Genomic DNA, 24,286 nt, shown 5'->3' with positions numbered 1-24,286 from the left:
TCTCCCACAGCATTCTCCTCAAGAAACTGGCTGCTCTTGGCTTGGACTGGCGCACGCTTCGTTGGGTTAGAAACTGGCTGGATAGCCGGGCCCAAAGAGTCGTGGTGAATGGAGCCAAGTCCAGTTGGAGGCCAGTCACTAGTGGCGTCCCCCAGGGCTCGGTGCTGGGGCCGGTCCTCTTTAATATCTTCATCGATGATCTGGACGAGGGCATCGAGTGCACCCTCAGTAAGTTCGCAGATGACACCAAGTTAGGTGCGTGTGTCGATCTGCTTGAGGGTAGGAAAGCTCTGCAGGAGGATCTGGATAGGCTGGACCGATGGGCTGAGGTCAACTGCATGAAGTTTAACAAGGCCAAGTGCCGGGTCCTGCACCTGGGGCGCAATAACCCCAAGCAGAGCTACAGGCTGGGAGAGGAATGGTTGGAAAGCTGCCAGGCAGAGAAGGACCTGGGAGTGATGGTGGACAGTCGGCTGAATATGAGCCAGCAGTGTGCTCAGGTGGCCAAGAAGGCCAACGGCATCCTGGCTTGTATTAGGAACAGCGTGACCAGCAGGGCTAGGGAGGTGATCGTCCCCCTGTACTCAGCTCTGGTGAGGCCGCACCTCGAGTACTGTGTTCAGTTTTGGGCCCCTCGCTACAAGAAGGACATCGAGGTGCTTGAGCGGGTGCAGAGAAGGGCGACGAAGCTGGTGAGGGGCCTGGAGAACAAGTCCTACGAGGAGCGGCTGAGGGAGCTGGGCTTGTTCAGCCTGGAGAAGAGGAGGCTCAGGGGTGACCTTATTGCTCTTTACAGATACCTTAAAGGAGGCTGTAGAGAGGTGGGGGTTGGCCTGTTCTCCCACGTGCGTGGTGACAGGACGAGGGGGAATGGGCTTAAGTTGAGCCAGGGGAGTTTTAGGTTAGATGTTAGGAAGAACTTCTTTACAGAAAGGGTTGTGAGGCATTGGAACAGGCTGCCCAGGGAAGTGGTGGAGTCACCATCCCTGGAAGTCTTCAAAAGACGCTTAGATGTACAGCTTAGGGATATGGTTTAGTGGAGGGCTGTTAGCGTTAGGTTGGAGGTTGGACTCGATGACCTTGAGGTCTCTTCCAACCTAGAAAATTCTGTGATTCTGTGATTCTGTGATTTAGAAGTCCGACATTAAACTTTGAATATCCAAGGCTTTGAGTGCTAAATTAATTCATTCACATAAATAAAACAAAAGGAGCTGAAGCTGATTTCCCTTCAGAGTTCCCTGTGTAGCCAGTTTCCATTAAAATTAAAGGTTATTTAGTGTTTTTGGTTTAAATGCCTGGGCACACATTCGAAATATGCTCAGCTGTAGGTTGAACTCAGGGGGTCTGGGAAATCGGGTGCTTCTTGTTCTGATGGTAACAGGTTGCGTGCTGAAGGTGGCCTTTAGCGTACTCCATTCTCTGCACAAGCTGTAGCAAGTGTGGTGTGAAAGAGGCAGGGATCTGTTGGAGGAAGCTGAGTTATCGCCACCCTACAAATGGCACAAAGCCGCAGTGCTTTGGGTTAGTCACTTACTGCCTGAGCGTGCCTGCTTCCCATCTGTAAGACGGAGGTGCCACTGACCCTACAAGCTGGTGGGGAGGCTTAAATCATCAAGGCTGGTGAAGCCTTCAAATGCCACCCTGCTGAAGCCCTGGTGGGGGAAAAAAAAAAAAAAAAAAAAAAACAACATAAAAATGTTTTTAAGAGTAGAGCTTGACTGGTACAAAACAAACAAAACATCAAAGATAAACAAAATACTGAGCAACCGCTTCCTTCACCGAGCGTAATCCACGGTGCACGCGGATGAGTCAGAGGTTCTGCAGGGCGAGAAGGAGGTGAGCAATCTAGGTTGTCAGGAGAGGCAGGCTCCCTCTCCGCTGCACACACTCGTCCCTCTACGCCGAGCTGGTGGTGGAGCTGGTCCACGTCTCTAGCAGTGAGCACCTGGGGCGGTGCTGTAAGGGCTGGACTAGCACCAAGGGCGGCTTGGGTTTGATACCTGTAGCCTTCACTTGGAAATTAATTCGGGTTCATTGGGGTTTATGCAAACTTTGAAATATTTATTTAGCAAACTGTACATAGTCCAGGTAGCAGATGGGCTCGGGTGCATCATTTTCAAAAAGATGATTCACAACGAAGACAATCATGAGGTGTGCAAGAGTACAAAGTGACAAAAGTAAACAAACCCATGCAACCTTATTATTGCCTCTCCAGCACTCCCGTCCTCTCCGTGCAGTCCAAGCAAATTGTCTGCTTTGAGACCATACTTTTACTCTTAGGAAAACCAGCAATGAAACTTCAATTGACTTGACACAATACATGGTCACTGGAAATTCTTTTGTCATCTTCTGTCCGCTTTGTGACTGGTAATTTCCAGCCTCCTTAATTAGGTAGTGATACTAGGGTTTAAGGGGTTTTCACTTGGCTGCTGTTTTTTTTGTTTTGTTTTGCTTTTTGTTTTTAAATGAAAGACCCTTTCTCCCCACTGCATTTACTTCCTGTAAGTCACCCATCTCCTTGACACAGATGGTTTCACAGCAGACAGTGAGTGACATGGTTGCATCTTCTGAGTTTGATAGGTAGGGATTTTTTTCCTGCTTTCCTTCTCTCATCCATTTACCAACTCACTTTTTTGTTTTCCCCTGCAAACTCACAGCATATTCTCTTCCATAATTCATTATCTCAAGATGTACTTGAGCATCTGTTTATTTTTTTATTATTTTTATGTTTTCTTGATAGATTTATCAATATTTTAGCAGTTGGTTCTTTTCATGTACACTGCTCTCATTCTCATTCTCACAGCTGCACACTTCCAGTGTGGGCTTTGGACCCAGTGTAATATTACCAGCTGTAGCAAGCACCCGTAGCTGGATTATCAGAGAGAGGGGGTTTCACACCTCAGATGCCGAGGCAGCTTGGGTTTAGCAGTGTTAGTAGGTGGGGTACACGGCGGGCTGCTGTCAGGGCCAGCTGAGCTCTGGAAATAGCTCTTGTACTCCTCAAAATCTGGTCTACTCCCTCGAGCTGTGTGCCTGCCTTCCTGGGTGGTGGGACTGCACTGCAGCTGGACCATCCCTGTTGTTCTGCACTGGGTCAACACCAGTTTTTAGTGGTGTATCCCCAGGTTGTAGAGCCTGACCCCTCCTCATTTGCCTCCCAAGTATGTGAATTAGAAAGAATCATGGAATCATTAGGGTTGGAAAAGACCTCCAAGACCACTTGGTCCAACCATCACCCTACCACCAATGTCACCCACTAAACGATGTCCCTAAGCACCAGGCCCAACCTTTCCTTAAGCCTACTTTTAGGGTTTTCACACAGGTCTTTGTAAAAATATCTTGATTAGGTCCAACCCAAACCAGTAAGCACCAGGACGTATGAAAACAAGCCATGGTACAGGCCGTAGAGCCCTCCCTGGCCCCGATCATCTCCTCTGAATACTGTACCATGCAGTGGGAACAGGTGCTCAGCTGGGACGTGAGCCCGACCTGTCTGACTGCCCCAGCATCTAGGGGTGGTCTGCAACACATCTTCATCAACCAGACCCTGATTTCTTCTTGGTTGGATGGATAATGGCTTTTCTCCGTCAGAGCGTTTCTGTCAGAGTTTTTTATACCATACATCCAGCAGCCGTAGTCTATTAAGGTAACTCATTATTAAGGGAATAATTTACGACTCTATCCTCTTCCAACTCAAATGTTTTTCTCGAGCTATTTCCCAAACTGCAGTCCACACAGGCCTCACGGTGGTCAAATATCTGATGGCTTTGTGGCTTTTCCTCTACCCCGTGAAAATAACCGTGCCGTGTTCGAGTTCTCCTTGGGTGCTGCGGGATGCGTGCCTGAGCTGGGCTGCCAGCGGATGGCCCGTCACCAAACTAAAGTGCCTTCTTTCTTTTCCAGGTGTGTGAGAAAGAGAAATTGCTCTCCGAAAGGAACCAGCTGAAAGCAAGCATGGGAGAATTGCTAGACAACTTCTCGTGTCTTTCCCAGGAGGTGTGCAGAGACATGCAGAGCCCGGAACAGATCCAAGCCCTCCACCGATACTGCCCCGTTCTCAGGCCCATGGATCTGCAGACAGCCACCACCATCAGCCCCTCCCCGGCCGGCGTGGAGCAGAGCCTGGTGCCGTCGCAGTGCGTCGGGGAGAGCATGCAGTGCTGCTCGGAGCAAGGCTCGGTGCAGCTGGGAGCTCCCTGGCTGCCCAACAACGTCTCGGAGAATTGCTCGGCCGGCGGCGGGGGGTTGGATGGAGCTGAGCCAGGTACTTACCCCGAGAGAGAGCTTCCGCGAGAGCAGAGTAGCCAAACGGTCACGGTAGACTTCTGTCAGGAAATGACTGATAAATGTACAACAGATGAACAGCCTAGGAAAGATTACACCTAGTGACTTGTAACCTTAACGTTACACCTGGTCAGGTGTTCTTCAGTCAGCCGGTGGCAGTGTTCATTTGTTGTCTAGAAGAACGTATTTGGTGCACACTACAGTGGTCTTAGCAGCAATACTGTTTTTAAGTATTCCCTCCTCTCTACAAGCAGGAGTTATCTTCACAATGGTGCTATCCCTTGCTCAGGCAGGGAACTAAACAGTGGCAACACTGTCTGTTTTTGTATGTTGATTTCAATCTTAACAGGGATGGACATAACACCTCTGAGGACCCAACCGCAGCTTTTTTCTCAGTGGCCCATGTCACAAAACCCTAACTCAGGAATTTCCTCTGAATGTTCAATTTTTCATTGAAGACAGCTTCTTTACACATCAAAGTTTTATAGCTAAACTGTACATATTATATATAATATATATAAAATATATATATCCATATGCAAAAGTCCCTGCATGCCTCAATTTTTCTCATCCTACAAACTGGAAGCTTTCATTTACATTGTATAAACAAGTTCCAACATTCCTTTTTGTCTTCGATGCTAGAACTAGTTTGGTAACTTGTTACACGATTTTTTTTTTCTCGGTTCTCAGTTCAGCAATATCATTCAATTTGTACTTATTTATAAAATTTTAATGTTGGAAGCTTATTTGAGATTTTATTATAGACAATTTTTTTGGCACAGCCATTTCGTGCCACTTGAGCAATGTGGATTTATTTTATTTTCTTGCAGATACTGTACAGTAATGGTCAACTTTGCCACTTGCACTGAGTTTCTGGTCAAACCTCTTTTCATAAATGAAGTCGTGACTTCAGTATAACTTGAGTATATGGTTTTCTTTGCTTTATGGCTTAAAGAAAATAGAAAAGTTTTAGCTAATAGACAAACACTCAGGAGCTCATTACGTAGTAAAAAACGGTCTTGCCAAATACTGAATTCACTATACAATTTGTAAAGAGAATCTGCTTGAATTATTTTTATATTCAGACTTCTTTCTGTTTCACAAACCAAGCTTAAGTGCTGTTAATGATGCTTTTGGATTCTTATAGGGTAAAGTATATTTCACTCTTTAGAGAAAAACGTATTTGACAACTGGATCTGTTCATCATACGTTCCACGAAGTAAAGTAAACGGAGATCACATCAATACACTTCGGGGGGCTTCTTTTCCAGCCCCGGTCTGCATCCTTTACTCATGGAAGCAACTGCTGCTCCGAGTAGTCCCTGTAGCCTCACCTCAGCTTTCCTCAGACATTGCCTGTTTTTTCCTTCGCCAGACCCGAGCTGCAGAGGTGGGTCTGGCGAAGTCAGAGATCCTGCCTGGGTAGGAAGAGATGCAGGATCAGACCCCTAACCGTTGACTTTGGTTTCCCTACAGAAGTCGAGTTAGCACTGTATCCTCTAAGAGCAAATCACACGTCTGTCGACACCTGCTCGGGTCGCTTGCCCTTCCAGTTCTTGTGTTCCAGGATCCTCTCGTCCCGCAGCGTTGCCCTCAGCACAAACCGCAGCTAAAAGAGCCCGGTCTCAAAGGAGACTGCTCAGTGAATTGGCTTAGTTGTAACTGTATTGGATTTGTATCTGAAGCGATGTTGACTCGTGTTATGACTGTGTGAGACAGCAGCTTTCCGAGCATAACAGCTGTATGTACAGTGTAGACAGAAGAACGTCCTCCTAATGCTTTTTTAATAATTATTATTACTCTAAGTGTACTGAGTTTTTCTTTTGTGGTTCTTTGCCCTGCGTGTGCCAGGTTGCGTGGCTTTCTCCTGGGCGACGACTGTCATGTGCTTTACTGGCTGATATTGTTTGTTCTTGCTGAAAAAATCGACCAGCTGTTCACACCTGTTCAAAAAAAAAAAAAAAAAGACAAAAAGAGTGGGGGGATAGCAGCTTCTCAGAAGCACTGGGCGATAATGTGGTCTTCTGCACTAACGTTTACACTCGAGGTGTGCGCTGGTGCTTTTTTTGAGGCACCCAGTAGATCAGCATCCTTACCTTGGAGGAGGAATCAGCTCCCTCCCTCCCCTTCTTCCATCTTCAGACTGTGCTCGTGGACCGTCGCGCGCTTGCCACAAGGTCTTGCTTTTACCCTCTGCACCCACACTATTGTAGCCAAGCTACCAAGGAGGAAATGCATATAGCATGTGCCATGTTTGTTGAAAATACTTCTTTTCCCCGCATGTACAAAGAAAATCTAGTATATAATGTAGGAGAATATTTATGTTTAAGTATTAATCATTACTGTACAAAATCCTTACCTTTAGATGTTCAAAAGTATACGAATGCCATAAACTCCTAGTTCACACGGTTGAAAAAGGGGGAGGAGTCGTCCTTTCTTTTTACAAGAGCTTAAGCTAAAAAGATTTGAACCCGCCCCCCCTCCCGGCCACCTTTTGCAGGTAACTGAGTGAGAAGCTCTTGCGGGGGGATTGGGTTTTCCTTTGGATTCATTGACGTTGCAAAGCAGTTCTGTGCTTCGCAGAGAAGTTTTGTTTCTATGAGACCATGGTGAAAGCTAGAATTTTAAAACTAAATGTGAATCACATTATAGACTCATAGCTACTTGGGGGGGCTGGGGCGGAGGGAGGGGAGGGTCGACTGACACAGTATTTTAAAGATGTTTTTCTGTTGCCTTTTTTTTTTTTTTTTAATTTTTAAGTGACCTCCTATATATATCAATAGGTAGAATGTTTTATGAGCGTAAAACCAAGTTTTAACTTGCTTCCTGACATGAAGATTTACTCTACTAACAACTCATGTGCAACTGGTACTCTTGACCTCATTCCAACGGTTTATAAACCCACCCACACAACCCATTGCGCTGCAGCTCTTAGGTTTGACCTGGCTTCATACTGGTGCTGGGTCTCTTGATTTCCTCTACCTTGGGAACTGGTATTTAAAACCACTGCTCAAATAAGTGTCTCTTCCTCAACCTTTTCTCTCCTCTCGCTCTCTTTCCCTCCCCCGTGAGCTTTTCTGGATGTTTGATTTCATTCTCGCCCATTAGAAGTGGCTGATTTTGTGTCCTTGCTTCCTATATTTACATGTATCATGGTTTTTCAGTGTTTTTTTTTTTTTTTTTGGTGGTGGTGGTGGTTGTTTTTTGTTTCTATTTTGAGGTTTTTTTTTGCTACTCTGAACCACGTGGCTCTCAAAACTGTTACCGGGCTAACTTTAAAGGAAGGCATTGGGAGAATTAGCTTCAGACCTGGACATCAGGTAGCATCCCCAGCTGCTCTTGTCATGACGTCAAAACAGCTGACCACAAGGACACTGTTAGAAAGAATTAAAAGAAAAAAAAAAAAAAGCTGACTGCAGTATTGATGAGTGTGAAGAGTTTGGCCAATGGTCACCATGATCTTAAGTGGGAATCTCTTTGCATTTGTCAAAGAGGACACGTGCAGCATGTCCTGCCAGGCAGTGCTTGGGAAAGGTATCACGAGCCCCCATCTCCCCGCTGGGTGCTGCACCGCTCTCGTGGGCATGCGAGTCCCCTAAGCTTTGTCCAGGCTGTACCTAGTCCTCCTCTTCCTTTGCCATTGCTATCCTTGTATCGCCAGGAAACCTCATTTCATTTAGGCTCGTTATGCTTTGTCAGGTGAGTACTACACTATATAATGTGTTTGTTTCTCTGCGTTCTCTGGGGGTGCCTTGAACACAATTAAAGCTCGTTGCAAGCTGATTCTGGAACAAAAAGGTAGTGCAAAAAAAAATAAATAAAAAAAGAAAAAAATAGAAACAGAGAGAGAGAAAACAAAACAGAAAACATGCAAAATGCAAAAGCAAAATGTTGGCTGTGTTATCAGGAGATCCCAGTATTTATATCACAAACTTCCTAACATATGATGACTCAGGCGTCAGAGTTTGATGCTGCAGTATAAAACTATTATTTTATATATTGTACAAGTAATTTATTAAATGTCTTTCTAAGGGTATATGCTGCTTTTAAGATGCACTATATTTTTGGATCTAATCCTTGTATTATTTTTTCCCAAGGAAGTAAAATGTGCTGCAAAGGCAAGCCACGGTGATTAGTATGCTAACTGCTACTTCTCTTTAAAAAGGAGAGTGGGAACTAGATAAGTAACTTTGCTAAATGGATTAACTGCTGCCAGAGAAATGATTAATGCTGATAGTGTGGTTGTTAATCTGGAGTTCAACACTTCGTCAAGTCTGTATTCTAAAGAGCGCTTAAATAGAAGTTAAAACGCCTAGATAGATAGTTAGGTTTTTTAATATGTATGTTTATGATTGCCTAAGGAAAGAAAAACAAATCTGCATGCTGGAATCACTATAATCTTGTAATAAAATAAAATCTGATCCACTAGGAGAAAGCATGATGAAGCACTGTACTGCCAGGCTCACTTGTGTCATGTAATCCACTACTGTGGTTGTTAAAGAGGAGAGGGATGGGTTTCCAGAGTAGACCTGTAGTGAATTTTGCAGTGAGACAAAGTGAACGTTTGCCAGGTTTACTCGAGCTCACGTGTTGTCCTCTGCCGTTGCAACGAGGAGCACTGCTTTCACCTTTTTTTCTGATCCGAAATGCATTTGGAGGTGTCTTCGGGTGAACGTTGTAGCCCAAGTTTGCAGCATTTTTAAAAGTCTACATTTTAGGTCTGTGTAGAGAAGGTTTAGCTTCGGTGTAAGCAGCGGAGCTGATGGCCTTGCATACGGAGGGATCTGCTAAGTATGGGGTGGCTCATTTTTGTTGGAAGTGAGGTGAAACTAAAACCATTTCTGCAAAGAACTTGTGCTCTCTTTCCTGCTAGAAATTTCCTCAACAGAGTTTTTACTTCATTTCAGTTTTGTCTCTGCCAACACAGTCCAAGTTAATTTTATATACCTATCTATAATACGTGTATGTATGTATACATACATATATAATTCTAGTCAGTGTGTGTTTGTGTATTTTCCTGTTTATAATACCTATGTGTATATTTATAATACTCCTTGGAGTATTTCATGACTCAGGCATCAGATCTGATGCTGCAGAATCCAATATATGTGTATATGCATATGTTCAAATACTGTGTGTATATTTAAAAGATCTATTGTTGGTGGTCTGTAGAATAATTATTCTCCTTACTCTCAAAATTTTAATGGCATTACTTGCAAGGACTAAGTGTATAGTATTTTCCTACACTCCACCAGGATAGGTGTTATTTATATCAAAGTCAAATACTGATATGCATTTTAAGGTATTACACATACAACGTTGCCATTTTTGCAAATAAAACCACTTTTTGGCAGGAAGGAATCCTAAGAATACCTTTTTGTAAGGGAATTACCCCAGACAAATGACTGCTGAAAACCCAGTTAGATGACTCCTGTTCTCATACGAATTTTACTTGCTGTGGGACGAGCCCTTTATGGAGGCGAAACGACGTGTGCGGTGCCGCCCTTGTCCCGTTCGGCTCATTGAGGGCCCGCGGAGAGAACCTAGCATCCCAAAACAGAAATGGCAGCTGGCAGCGTTTGCTCTCACTGACTGCTTAGAAGCAGAGGTGGTCCCAGGCTACGGACCCGAACAGCCCCTGGGACTGGGGTGGCTGTCAGGGCTCGGCCCCGTAGCCAGAGGAACCGCAGCCTCCGGGGCGCGATCGCACGGGACGGAGCTGCCTCGTGTTTGCGTATGGCTGAGAGAAACGTGCATGCTATAGATCCTGTTCCCACTACTACTTGTGCTCTGACCCAAGCTATCTGGATCCCGCAGGCTGGCAGGAATTATACTAAACACTTTGGTGATATTTGATGCGTGTTTGTTTACCATTGATTTCAAGCATCGCCTTTGATTTCAAGGGTGGGGATGCCCTAAGAGTTTGTTCCAGAACCAGTTGGTTACAAGTGCACCTCTTATATATGCCTTACAAACTTCAGAGGCCATATTCAAAACAGGGTTTTATCAGTGTATGCAAGGGGGTGCAACCCCTCTTCTCTTCCTCCCCAGGTCAAACAGTATGGACAGTTTTCACACATATCTACCTGTATAACCCTCTGTACCTCTCATAACTGGTCAATGACTGTAACAGGTTACATCAGGTGTTTTTTCTACATACTTTTTACACAAATTCTATGCGATTAATGTAACTTAATTCAATGCATCATTTTATTGTACTAGTTCTTAAGCTTGTCTTTATTTTTTTTCTAGGTGACTGTGGTTTCTTGTGATTTTTATTGTATAAATAAATGAGGTGGCTGTTGATGCTTACTCTCTGTTACTAAGAATTTTTACCTTTTTGGAAGAAAGCATTGCTATGAACTAATGAATTTAAAATGTCATTTACTCATTGTAAATACAGTATTGTGCAAAAAACAAAAATGAAAAAAAAAAAAAACACCCGACTCTCTTCATTCATTTGAATTGCTAGTGTTAACTGAATTTTGTCTAGACACCATTTCTGTTGATGAAATAAAGACATATCATTATGTATTGTAAATCAACTTCTCTCGACTCCGAACTTGATGTCGCAGTCCGTGGCAGGCGCGGGGCCGTAGCTGGGGCGCGGGACGGGAGGGAGATGGGCAGGGCAGGGCAGATGCTGCCTGGTGAAGCTCTGGCCTTATGACGAACCCTCTGCTCGCGTGGTCCCATTCCTAATTCATTAGTCGGCTTTGATCCAGGGATCTGGTTATCTTTGATCTGCTGCAGGAGCAGCCGAGGGTATTTCATTGCAGAGATGAAATAAGTTGGTTTGGAAGATCAAATGCGCTGTATCTGTACCCATTCCCCCAGTGCTTGACTTTAGGCAGTTCTGCTAAGTCTTTGTTTTGGTCTTGTAAAGCATCAGCGTACCGAGATGTAGGGAGGCAAGGGGAGAGGTTGGGGTTTGTTTCCCTTCTACAGAAAACCCGAGAGACATTGAAAGATACTTCTGTATAAACAACAACCAAAAAGCTGATTTTTTTTTTTGCATGTAACCCAAATGTCTGTTTCTGAAGCAGGAACTTGTGCCATCAACCACTAACCTCCCTCAAACCGCAAAAAAAAAAAGGGGGGTGGGCAGGCTGCCAGAGGGAGCCGAGTGTCCGGCCACCCGATGGGGAACATGGGCGTGAGATCGGGTGCCCTGTGCCACCGCCCTCAGGGATGTCAGCTGTGTCCTCCTCCGCCAGCAGCAGTCAGTGTTGCCCCTGGATTTTCAACCTGAAAATCCTCGCGGAGGAAGAGCAGAAACACCACTTCCCAGCATTTCCCAGATCTTCCTGTTGAGCTCACACGAAGGAAGCTTCCCACCCGTTCAGATTTGTCACGATGCAGAGCCCACTGCCTCTCCTCATGGCCCGGCAGTAGAGCATGTTCTCTAGCAGGAGCACTTCTCCACCCCTGACCAGTCATTCCTGACACTTAATGGCTACCATCCTAGGCATTTCCCTTTTTTTTTTTGCTTTAACACAATAAATAAATGCAGAGGCAAAGTGTCAGTGAGGCTGTAGTGACTTAAATGCAAGTCATGCACACTGGAACAAAAACACTGTAATCTCAAGCAATCTTTATGCTTCACTCCTTTTTTTTTTCATTTTTTCATATTTTTTTCTCCTACTGTTCCGCTTCTCTAAGTGTTGTCAAGTCAAAGAGAACTTTTATGATTAAGGAAGCTGGCAGAGCAAACAAGCTTGTTCTTGCTGTCAAAGTGACTTGAGGGAAACACAAGCTGTGAGAAACCTGACAAATTAAAGTGGCCAAGAGCAAGCAGCCAGAAACAGGCTCGTGGCTAGCCAGAGCGCTCTGCTTGCTGGATACACAGCTGGAAGGGCTGCTGCCCTGGGCTGCTTACAACCCAGAAATCCAACTTCCAGAGCGCATCTATCTCGGCAAACTCAAGGTGAGATTTTTTGGGTGTTGCTTGTCCTTCAGTTAATCTGCATGAACTGATGAGACAGTAAGATCTTTGTGATCCTGAGCTGATGCCTTGCAGTTCTTCTTGAAGAGCAAATTGAAGAAAAGCACAGATGTTTTGCACTGAAAATTAATTGCCTGGCTTTACTTAGTTTCCATTTTGAAGCCAGAAGTACAAAGAGGCGACATGAGCACAGAAAGTCTCTAGCAGAGCTTGAGGATTACATTAGCACGGACTGACAAGCAGCAGAATATTCTTCAGCTGGGCTTTTCTCTGTTAAATTCTCTGCCCCTTCAGACTCCTTGTGTGCTTGATCCATCTTTTATTCATTGGCTGCTGAAGCCTGGGGAGATAAAGGCCACGTAGCCTTCCAGGTTGCTTTAAAATCAAAATAAACCTTCCCTGCAGGTGTCTTGGGCTTTCCACTACCTCTCCGGTCTGTGTATCAGGCTGGTTGCTGATATGAACACTACTCACATGCACAACAAGTTGTACATCCCGAAATGCCCTCCCAAAGACACTGGGCTATTTCTGCCCTGACCAGCTCCAGCTCAGTGTATTTGAGTTGTGGTGCAAGCTGCTCACCAACGCCTGCAGTCAGCGTGCGGTGCTGCTGGAAGTGCCATAACATTGAGGAATAAAACAAGCGTTTGCTTTCTTACACTGTATTACGAATTTAGCATGATCAGGGGAGGAGGGAGAGGGAGACACCAGCAGCTAATCAGCTTTTTATCTTTCTGCTGAAGGTGGTTTGTGCTCAGTCCCCCGGTTTATCTCTTGTCCTCAGAACGCCATTACTTTTTCATGATAGATGATAGTTCTAGGAGCATGCTCTGAAAGATAACGAGAGAGAGAAAGCATGAAGCTGAACTGGCTTCAAGGGGAGAAAGAAATGTTATCATAGCGATTAACCCAGGCTCCACCACACGCACAGCTGCAAAGGTGGGAAGCTGACAGCACACTTACCTTGGCTTTGTTCAGTGCTAAGGGGAGGCTGAGGGGAGGGGAAGCACCTTGCTTTTAAACCAAATAAATTAATCCCTGAAGTAATTTGCTTCAAATCGGTGACTGCCATGCTACAGCCCTTGCTTTACATGTTAAGGGTCTTGTACATCTTTCAATTGCCTTAAAACCATACAAAGATGGGCTCAGGCAAGCTCCCCTTTCAGAAACCCAGCCTGCTTGGTGCTGCACACATCCTCAGAGAGGTTCCTTATTTGCCCACCACTGATGATCCCCAAGGTTTGTCATTTTCCTAATTTCTGTGTTGGTGAACAGGTACTTGTAGGTGATTTAGTAGGGTTTGCAGGATTATTGGCAGTCATCTTCATGATTTTTTCCTGAGTGCACCAGGACAAAATGTAACATGTAGAACTACTGTGGAGTATTTTTTAAGAGATATTTGAGTAGGAAAGCTGTACAAAGGCAGCATCAGGTGCTAGCAGGCGAACACCTGCAAGGCATCTCAAGCATCCTAGTGGGACGACGCAGGGCTTTACCCGTGCCTTGTTCCACCTGTAGGTTTTCTGGTGGAGCTCAGCTGTCAGAATAACTTCTGTGGCTATCAGACTTGTTATTTCGATGCACACTGACTCTTACCAAACTGTTCCCAGCCCCAGGAGCGAGAGCAGAGCGGGTGGGCAGCTAGTTAAACGAGTGGGTATTTATTCCTCAAGTGTTGTTGAAAGGCTGAGTAAACATGCCTGGTTCTGGAGAAGACGGCAGGCATTCAGGCTGAATAGCAGCTCTCTCTTTCATAGCCTTCTCGCTGCTGACAGTTTTCCCACTGGGTAAAAGGCTCAAAGCTGAACGGAGAATTGAGAAGCAGCAAAAAATCTGAACAGCACAGAGGGATGAAAAAGCAGCGTAGTGAAGGAAACCAGACCCAGTGAATAGCAAAATTTCCCCAGCTTCAGCAGAACCAGGATTTCAGCCCCAGAGACTTTTCTGCGAATGAATAAAATCAGCAGCCCTATCTGAATCTGCTTCTGTGAGCTGAGAGTATCAGCTTTATCAGCTGCTTGCTTAATTATCAGCTTTATCCCCCTCGTTCACCATGAGGAGGGGGCCCTACTTTTAAAGTCACGTTGATTTCTTTGGAGCCAAGGACAGAGACGGGAAGAAATGACACTGAAAGCACAGGACTCTCTGGAGGAAAGGGTCTTAGCTCAAGAACAGAACAGGACTGGTAGATATGTCATGCGTCCACATCTCCTTGGGATATCCTTGGGTGCTCTAGCAAGTGGACTGTTACTCTTTCCCAATAGTTCCCTCAATGCAGATTTAGCTTGGGGTGCAAATATGATGATTCAGATCCAAGTCTTCTGGAAGACTGTGCCCTTGTGGCAAGAGTTAATAGTTTAAGGTCATTGTGTCCAATCTCAGTCAACCAAATTAAAACTCATGAGTTTCAGAGCACACCTTAGAATTTGTTAGAAAACTATTATATGCAGGCCAAAGAAAAGGTGATGCTGGACAGACATTGCTGGGCAGGCAATAATTTTTAGTGAAGTGCTCCAACAACAAAAACCCTAAATGCTCTGTAATTCCTGCCCTCATTTCGGGGGAGCAAGGATTCTATCTCTAGCAGCTCTACATTGACCTTTGTCTGCCTCAGCCTGTGCTTTTTATTAGACTCTAGCTGTATCATGCAGGGGCCTGATCTTGCAAAGTTTCTGTTTTTTCTTTCCTCATGATGCAAAATCCTATGAATACCAACATAGATCCCACGTGTCCTTGTGCACCTCACTCCCAGCTGTCACTTGTGAGGGTATTTGCACCAAATTCAGCGTGGCCCTTTTCCCTGAGCTGGGTGTGCCGAGACACTTGAGGCCCCCTTGCCCAAGGGAGACAAGGCTCAGGCCATGCAGAAGGTGCCCCTTGGCTGTATCTTCCCTTGAATAAAAAAGTTAAAACAGATCTGGAGATGCAAAACCGAGGGCAGAGCTACATGTTTACCTGCTGCATATCTTGTTCTGGTAGTCTGTCCTCCGAACATTTTGGATCTGAAGTCTAACCAGAAATGTTTAAAGGAAAAATACTTTTTTTCCAATGGATCAAACTCTTGAGAATCCATCAGCCTAATGACATTTTCAAGACTTGTGCTTCTCTCATTTTTTGCTTCCCAATTTGAATAATGGACAACCTTTGACAGTGCAATGAGCGAGAATCTGAATAGAGCATGATGAGTGATCGCTCTGACTGTAAAACTAATCAGCTGTAAAGGAAATATTTTCCAACTTTTATGCCATAGTTGGGCGTGAAGCACAGAAATGGCTCTTTGCCTCCGCCAGTTCTGGAGAGGGGAATTTTGAATAGCCTTGAGTGTCTGCGTTGTGGCCAAACAGTGGTTGGTCTGAATCCTACCGAGCGAAAGGCATCTCTTCTATTATACGTATATAGACGGTTTGATTTCAATTCAAGTTTGAAAAGTTGAGGACTCTTCATGCCAAACATACATTTTGTGTTCAATTTCCTATCCAGCCATACATCTTGCTGGTTTTCAGTGGAGGACTGAATGCATTTTCACTTAAAGTAACCTTTCCTCTGAAGAGGAAGTCCCAAGTGGAATTTCCTTGTTCTCTTTGTACAGGTTTTATTGCCCAGGCACAATGTCTCTATGCTGCACTAGCATACAAGTGTATTGAAAGTGGTGTCATTAAATACCTCAGAAATACTGGTAGCAGAGTGCACTAGCCACAGCAGTGACTGAATGATATGTAGAAGTGCCTTTACTTCCAAATATCTTGAGTCACTTTTAAAAATGCTAGTACCAGTCCCATGTGTAATGATCCACAAAGGCAGCATGCCAGAAAAGTGTTCCTTTCAGGAATAACGGCACTGCTTTGCAAACTGAGTATATTTCTCAGCAAGCTCTCACCTGCAAGATAGCTTCATTGTCGTTAAACATTAAAAGCTGCCAAGTATCTTTCAGGACTTCTCAACAGGTGCCTTGCTCAGTACCTCCTGCACTCAGCCTTTTTAAATAGCCTTCTCATCTGGGTATCAAAACACAGCAGATGGGCAACAGATTGGGCTCTCAGCCATCTCCCCAAATTTGAAAAAGCAAAGTGGAAAGTAATTAAATAGCACGAAAGTGGCAATTTAACATGGTTTATGCCCACTATTTATATACTGTAGAAATTATAGCTCCATGAAAAATGGAGCTCACAGGCAGTTTGGTGGGGAACAATGTGTGAGAGCATTTTCTGCTTCTCATCGCAGAAGATTTTGGGATTTTGTATGTTTGTTATGCTTCAAATTTAATAAAAGCATGTATTTTTAGGAAGAGTGAGGAAAAATTAAGCAGAACTGATAACTTTGAGTATTGTGTGAAGTAATCTTCTGTTTCTTACATGCTCTGTCAAAAGATATTTAAGGGCTTGCTCCTGCAAGAATTTGTAAAGAAGTTGGGGGTTTTTGTTCTCAGGGGATAAATCCCGTGATCCAGGCAGTCAGAAGTCAAATTCATTAAAAAAAAAAAAATAAAATAAAATAAAAATCTACTTGGTGCTTGAAGGCAAGCACAAGACCTTATTAACACTGAGTATAAGCAAGTTTGGACCAGCCAAAGAACAGGAACAGCTTCTGAAAATGCCTTTCTGTAGCTGTTGGTGGTGTGATTGTGATAATTTGGTGTTTTATATGCAGAGGCTTTGGTTTCCCCACTGGGAAGCTACCCAGCCCGCTGGCCAGCCTGGGGAGCCACCCCTGGAGCCAAAAGAAGCCAACCCATCGGATGGTGGTGGCCTTCTGGCTGTTAGGGCATCAAGAAGGCCAGAGCTGACCGAGGGATGGATGGCAGCCCTTGGGTGATGCGATGAGTGAAAAGGAGACACCTTCGGTGACTTGGAGATCCTCGGGGATGCCCTGGTGATGCTTTGGGAGTCTTTGAATCCCTTAGGGATGCTTTGGCTCTCACCACACTGTGGGACCGATGTGCTGGGGGCAGCCTTCACCCAGCACAACCCACCACGCCAGGGCCATGCCAGGAAGCCTGGAGAAGCCTCCCAGACCCCCGCCTCACCCTCTTCTCCCCAGGACTGATCCCCAAGAGCCTCCCGCTCACCCCGATCCCCCCGTTTTTCCCAGTCGCCCACCAGCCATCTGCCCCTTGGGCAGCGGGGCGCTACTTGCCATGGACACCCGTCGTCCCGTGGCGGCGGCGGGCAGCGGGGGGCTGCCTGCCGGGCTGCCCTCCTGGCTCCGCTGCCCCTCGCAGCCCGACGGGGAGCCGGCCCCGGAGCTGGTGTCGGAGCCCCCCGGGGAGGCAGAGCTCCGGTTGCCACTGCCCTCGGGGCTGGCGGGCAGCACCCTGGAGAGGAAGCTGGACTTGCGGGTGCCGGGGCAGTGCCCGCTGTCGGGGGACTCGCCACGCTCCTCCTCCACGTCCCTGCAGGCGCTCACCCGGCTGTGCTTGCGGGGCAGCCGGCGGGACATCCCTGTCCCCGTCCCCATCCCCGCTGTCCCCACTGTGCCCAGCGGAGCCTCCTCGCTGCTGGAGGATGCCGGCAGCCTCTGTCTGTGGTGCTGCCCTGAGCCCCCGATGGCCGAGGAGGAGGAGGGAGGCGGTGGCGGGGAGGCCGAAGGGCGAGGAGGCATCGCCAAGCTGCTGGTGGGGTGGCAGGGGATGGCTTGGTCGTCAGCTCGGCCCGCCGGCCTCTGTGGCCGGCCCACCAGGGTCTTGTGGATCCTGTTGAGGCCCAGGTGGGCGATCTCGAGGATGTTGAGGAAGAGGGAGACGGCGGCGATGCTGTGCATGAAAAGCATGAAGATGGTCTTCTCCGTGGGCCGGGACACGAAGCAATCCACCGTGTTCGGGCAGGGGGCGCGGGTGCACTTGTAAAGGGGGGGCATGTGGAAGCCGTAGAGCAGATACTGACCCACCATAAAGCCCACCTCGACCACCGAGCGGGTCAGGATATGTAGCACATAGGTGCGCAGCAGGGACCCCCTCAGGGGTGCCTTGTTCACCTTCTTCTGTTCCTCCAGCTTCCGCAGCTCCCTCTCTACCCTCTTGTGTTCCTCGGGCAGGGGCTCCAGGTCCTCCAGCTGAGCCCGCAGGTGGGCTTTCCTCTTCTGCCTCTCCTTCTCTAGAGCCCTTAACCTGTAGAGTGCATGGCCCATGTAGACTAGAGAAGGAGATGAGACAAATATGACCTGCAACACCCAGTATCTGATCAAAGAGATGGGGAAGGCTTTGTCGTAGCAGATGTTGCTGCAGCCAGGCTGCTCCGTGTTGCAGATGAACTCCGACTGCTCATCGTCCCAGACGTCTTCAGCAGCCACTCCCAGCACCAGCATCCGGAATATGAACAGGATCGTGAGCCAGATCTTGCCAACGATGGTGGAGTGGATGTGGACTTCCTCAAGGATGCTGCCCAACAAGTTCCAGTCCCCCATGGTCAGAAGTTCATGTCTGAAATGCAAAAAGTGATGTTATTTTAATGCACAGCTGGATTTATTTTCAAAATGGTCCTTTTTAAAATATCTTTTAAAAAATAATGATGTTTCATGTATAGTCTTCTGATAGCAGGAGAGCTTAGAAATTCATCCTTATTTTCCATGTAATGGGCTGTTAAATTGATGCCGACATGATTAGTAGTGAAAGATTCGGATGTGAGATTATTTTAAGCTTAAGAGAGACTGCGTTCACCTATAAGCCACAATACTTCTTAACTGCCTGCAGTTTTACAGCATTTTCTTCCCACTGGGAAAGAAGATTTTTTTTCCCCTACTTTGCAAATCCACTGCCAACAATAGATTAATTCTACACCTACTCTATGTCTGTCTGTGTCTTTGCCACAACTTTGGGTGAAAAACAACTGGAATAATATATCAGGCTCATTACTTTCATTTCATTGACAAAGTTTTGAGATGTATCCTAAAATTGTGACCAAAAAGAATTTAATTTGGTACTCCAAGGTAGTAGCATTATTAATGCCATCCATCCAATATTATCCTATCTACCAGTGTACCGGTCCACAAGTTTCTGCCTTGGAGTCCAAAACTACAAGTACATAGCTAATTTACACATAACTGTACATGTATAAATAGTCTCAGTTCTAGGATATCATTCATAAAATTAGAGTGTTTCTAGGATTTGTATCTTTGTAGTCCTTTGTCTTGGTAATAAATTTAAACATATGAAATGAATAAAGCAGGAAATATGTAATGGAGTGTTGGGAAGGTTTTTAGCTGTGAGTGTGAGATGATCTTTTTAACTACCTCTTTCCCAGAAGCAATCTGATTCATCAGCAAACTGATCTATGTTCTGCTGCAGGATGCTTGATTCCAAGCCACTTCTCTAGAAGCTGTTCAGGAGCTCCAGGTAATGTGGGGAATTGAAATGTAAGGTATTTGTGTATTTATGAATACATCACACATTCTATGTAGTATTCCTGGAATTCTTCCTGCTACCATGGCAATAAAATATTGAAAGCAACTAGGGTCATATCCACATAAGGGTTCTCACTTAAATTTTGTATGCTACCGCACTTTCAGAGCTTCCCAAATTCCACTAAACTACAACCTTTTGTAAGGTGCCATTTATAAGCTTCTGAAGAGTGGCTGGCTGCAGTACCTAAAATCTTCTATGATCTTGATTGATTGCAAAGCTGAGTGATATCACTGTTATCAATATATCTTGGAGGTGATTTATGATATGATCCTGCAGAGCAATAATCTGCTTGGAGGTTATATTCATCCACACTGCAAGTAAAGATTTTCGGTTGTAACCAACAGCACAGCTTGAAAGTGCATGTACAGAAGAGTCTGCATTACATAATTCACCTTCAGTATGGTGAGAAGTAGAGGTTTATGCAGAGCAAGATCCCAACCCAGACACTCAAGAGGACAAGTACTAGTGGGTAATCCTTGCTGACTGTTAGGTACAGCTTTCCCTGAAAGGTGGCTGACTGACAGCAGGACACAGCGGCTGAACAAAAGAGCATTGAGCAAGATGCTAAAATGTAAGTGCAGGAAATGAGACATGTTTTAGTCCTAGAGATGAATCATTCTTCCAGCACTAGGAATTGTCAATGTCCATTTTGGAACAGAAAGTTAATGTCTTTCAGGGTGAGGACAAGAAGAGGAGTATAAACTGTGTCTCTATGCAAGCGTTTGTTTCTTTGTTGTTGCTATCAGTATCTAAACAACACTGTCCTTGACTTTCCTTTACAACAGCTGACAGGGCAGGATAATTATAAGAATGGTCTAATTAATTCTCTAAGTAAGCTTACTATACCAAGACACTTTCCCATAAAATCTGCACTGATAAAGCCACAGTATGAATATTTACATGGTATATGTTCTGTAATAACATAATAATAAAACTAAAAAGGTAACCTATATCCACGAAAGCCATAGTTTCAAAGATGTCAGTCAAAACTACTTCATAGCCTTCTGTTTCCAATTTATCCATCTTTCCTTTCCCCCCCCCGGTCTTATTTGAGCCCAGCGTAACGGAGTAATTTCAGTTTACTGCAAGAGAGTAATCTAAAATATCAGAGAGATCATTATTCCTAGTCTGACAAAATACACAGTTCTAGATTGTACAGATGGGGGACATTTCTCCTTATACAATCTAACTAATCTTCATGTCTGTCCAAATATTTTTATATGACAATTTTAAGCATTAACCATTCATGCATGTAATAGTTAGAATCAGATGGAAGTTCCCCCTTTCTAATGGAGGACTTTTCTTAATTTCTTGTTTTTGTTACTTCTTTACTTCTTCTAAAGTTTGTTTAATAATTTTCCACAATTCAAATCACTTTTGCATTAAATATGTGCCAATGTTTCATCAGAAGTGATTTGCAGAGTTAAACCTTCTTAAATTTTATCACATGTAAACTAAAATAGAACTGGAACGGATGGTCAAAATGAAGTACGGCACTGTCTGAATTCTTCTTTTGTCCTGCAGCCATTACACTTCAAAAGTAGCAATATATACATTTGGCATCCTGAGAACGGCCAGTCCGATAACACCTGTGAACAGGCTCAATTGATCCACTGGTTATAGCTCATATTAGGAATTGAGTAATAACCCACAACTAAACTGCAAAAAGACCATTTTTCATCAATTTCTAGCTTCACTGAAAAACTTCTTTTCTAAAAAGATTAAATATTAAGATATAAATACTCCTAGTTTTTAATTTGAATTGCTATCAGTCTGATGGGTATCTACTTGCTCAGAACTTCCCTAGGAAGATTTTTTTTTCTTCTGCTTACCTTAGGAGAAAGCCCTTGGTTATTCTTTGTTAGGGCATTGCAGAAGGAGCACGTAGCACTGCTGAATGCTGTAGAGCAGAAAATTTCTTCCAAAGTACTAGAACATCTGTTTTTTTTTGTTGTTGTTGTTGTTGGTTTTTTTTTTCTTTTTTTTCTTTTTTTTCAAGAGCCAAAGCATAAACGTGGTACTTGGAGCAGACTTCTCAGTTATTTGTATTTGGATGTTTAAATCATTCAATCTAAACTCTATGTGCATAGTTTAAAACCATCAGATGATGGGATGGTGCCGCTAGCCAAAATTATCATGCAATTATTTTAGTCAGTGGCATCTATCAAAGCCATTCCCTCGAGGCTCAGTCTGCACAGCAATCATTTCTAATGTCCCTATGCATTGTTATATTCAGTTCTTCAAACATTGTGTCTCCACCCAGATCCTAAGTTAATTTTTATTTTGTAAGAGGGATAAATGACCACCCTTTGCAGCCCTACAGGTTTTTACATTTTCTTTACATTCCATTAGTTTCACTTTGAATCAAAGCGAAGGGATCGATCGGTCATGTCCGATTTCATACTCTGCTGCCTGCTGAGTTAATTTGGTCTGTGGAAGACTGGTGCTCTTGAAATGGAGGCCACACCAGCCCAGACTCCAGGCCTCGGTTAGAAACACAGGCCTTCAACACAGGAACCCTGCCTCAGCTGGGTCACAGCCACCCCCAAAGACAGATCAGAATTTGTATCTGTGAGAAATAAGATCAAAAATAAAAATAAAATAAAATAAAATAAAATAAAATAAAATAAAATAAAATAAAATAAAATAAAATAAAATAAAATAAAATAAAATAAAATAAAAAAGTGAGTTCCTAAAATAGGAATTTATGAGAAATCAGGGCCACTAGAGCTGAGGCTCCGATGCTAGAAATGTCTCCCCCACCTGCATGAGGCATTTGTCCTTTGCCCATGCCTGAAACTTAAGAGTAAACTACAGCACATACGCTTCAATCCTATAAGAAGCACGAGTGATTCCCACTTCAGTCTCTTCCCCCTAAAGGTTTCCCACTAACCAGTGGCCAGCTCTCAAAAGACACCAGCCCCGTTTCTTGGGGATTAGCTCAGATTTCCGTAGCGGTGCATCCTTCCCTCCAGCACAGGCCGTACTCCCTGAAAGACACGTTTGAGTCCAGAGGCTTTCCCTGCAGCAAAAGGGGTGGCTACAGCATCTTTTCTTCAGCCTCAGTATAATGCAGATGCACAGTTTGTGTATGTTTCAGATGCTTTAAGGGAGCACTTTCTACACTTTTTCCTCCTGAGAGACGTGTTAACAGCCATCCAAACCAGCCAGACCCCCCTGGGCCTTTCTCACCCATATGTTTCTGCTCTCACTGTCTTTCGAGGCAATGTACTCTCACACACCTGTCACTGGTGTTTTATTTTCATGTCTCTTCTTTCCACACTTGCTCACAAAGTCTCCAAGGCTTTATTTGGTTGCTTCAGTGGTCGCATAGCTTTGACTCACACCTGGGTGTCCTCTTCTCCAGCTGCTTCCTCACCTGCTGGGTGCTTCTCAGGAGCACCCTCCTTAGCTCGGTTCAGTGAAGAAACTTGAAAACTGAGCAAGCATTGCATCGGCTGTGACTTACCCATCCTGTTGGGGAACTTGCTTTGCTGATCACAGCAGAAGCAGCTTGTTTGTGGGCTGGCACGTTTCTGTGCCACCTCTTCTCCCTCTCACCGGGTGACAGCAGCAGGCCAGCCTCCATCCCTCAGCCCCCCGGTAGGTATTTGCTTTTCCAGGGGGTAGGGAGGTGACAGCAGGCTCCTTTGGGACAATTTACCATGTTTCTGCACAGTAAGTGGTGTTGTTAAAGGACTGTGCATATGCAAGCTCGTTAATGGACTGTAGAATTAATTGTACTTGAAAGGGAAGTAGGGCCATGACATGGGGAAACGTGGCAAAGAACAGAAGTGCAGGTAGCCCTTTGCCTTTGGATGTGAGCAAGAATTTGTGGTGGCTGAAGAAACTTCCTTGCTATAAGCATCTGTTTTAGGTGAAAACAGCTTACAGCGTGAATGCTAACACGCAGCAGATCTTATATGTGTGCACACGCACGAATCACTGAAGCTGAACTGTTGAACTCTCAGGCACAAACACGCCACTTGCCTGCTGCCACTTGTCAAGCTGGCAAAGCAGAAGCAGGAGGTCTGAAACTTCCAGGAGATGCAAGACAGAAGCACCACCAAGGAGACTGGTCCCCCATCGTGCTTCTGCACCTGACTATTAGTATTAGGAAAGGTAAGGGTTTGGGTGTCAGAAAGTGTGCCGAAAAGATAGGTTCCTAAAAAGTAGTTTTGGAAAGACAGGAGCCTCGAAAGAAGTTAGGAGAGTGTGGTTGGAGGAAAGATCATGGAGGTGAGAGACATGCGTGGTGACAAATGCTGAGGGATGCCTCAGGATCTTGGCCAGTGACGCCTGAGATGGGAAACTGCAAACAGTGGCACAGCAGGAGCCAGGGCCTCCCTGCCAGGAAGTGGGAACCCAGTGAGCATAAATGCAGGAACGTGAGGTAGCCAAATAGGGTGAAAGCTGTGATCTTGGTTCTGCCACAAAGCCCAGTATTCAAATCCAGAATGGAGAGTTTGCTTCGTCTTACCCATGACAGCACCTAAATCATTGGTGGCAGCTATTAAAAATAAATAAATCAACAAACCTCAAAATATACCTCAAAATATCAGGTCCAAATACACTTCTTACAGCGTTGCAGCTTTTGATATGTGTGTAGGAACTGACTTTAATCTTCTTATAACACAGACTGTGTTTTCTTGTACTAATATA

General features: G+C 44.9%; 2 protein-coding genes across 5 annotated transcripts in view; one reads left to right on the top strand and one right to left on the bottom strand.

The window, feature by feature from the left end:
* Window positions 1-10,826, top strand: part of BACH2 (BTB domain and CNC homolog 2) — a 190,039-nt gene extending 179,213 nt beyond the window's left edge. For all 4 annotated transcript variants that reach the window (XM_084514370.1, XM_084514368.1, XM_084514369.1 and 1 more), the window contains one exon: window positions 3,904-10,826. In XM_084514370.1, coding sequence (XP_084370496.1) covers window positions 3,904-4,386 — 483 coding nt within the window. In that variant the 3' untranslated portion in view covers window positions 4,387-10,826. The remainder of the gene's footprint in view (window positions 1-3,903) is intronic.
* Window positions 10,827-12,833: 2,007 nt separating this feature from the next.
* Window positions 12,834-18,627, bottom strand: GJA10 (gap junction protein alpha 10; the record flags this gene model as incomplete). The annotated part of the gene is made up of 2 exons (XM_084512163.1): window positions 12,834-13,058; window positions 17,358-18,627. 2 exons carry the CDS (start codon window positions 18,625-18,627, stop codon window positions 13,009-13,011), a joined length of 1,320 nt encoding a protein of 439 aa, XP_084368289.1. The 3' UTR covers window positions 12,834-13,008.
* Between the last annotated feature and the right edge of the window lie 5,659 nt (window positions 18,628-24,286).

Source organism: Aythya ferina (assembly GCF_964211825.1).
Source record: "Aythya ferina genome assembly, chromosome: 3".
Taxonomy (NCBI): Eukaryota; Metazoa; Chordata; class Aves; order Anseriformes; family Anatidae; genus Aythya; species Aythya ferina.
This window is presented reverse-complemented; position numbering and strand designations above follow the sequence as displayed.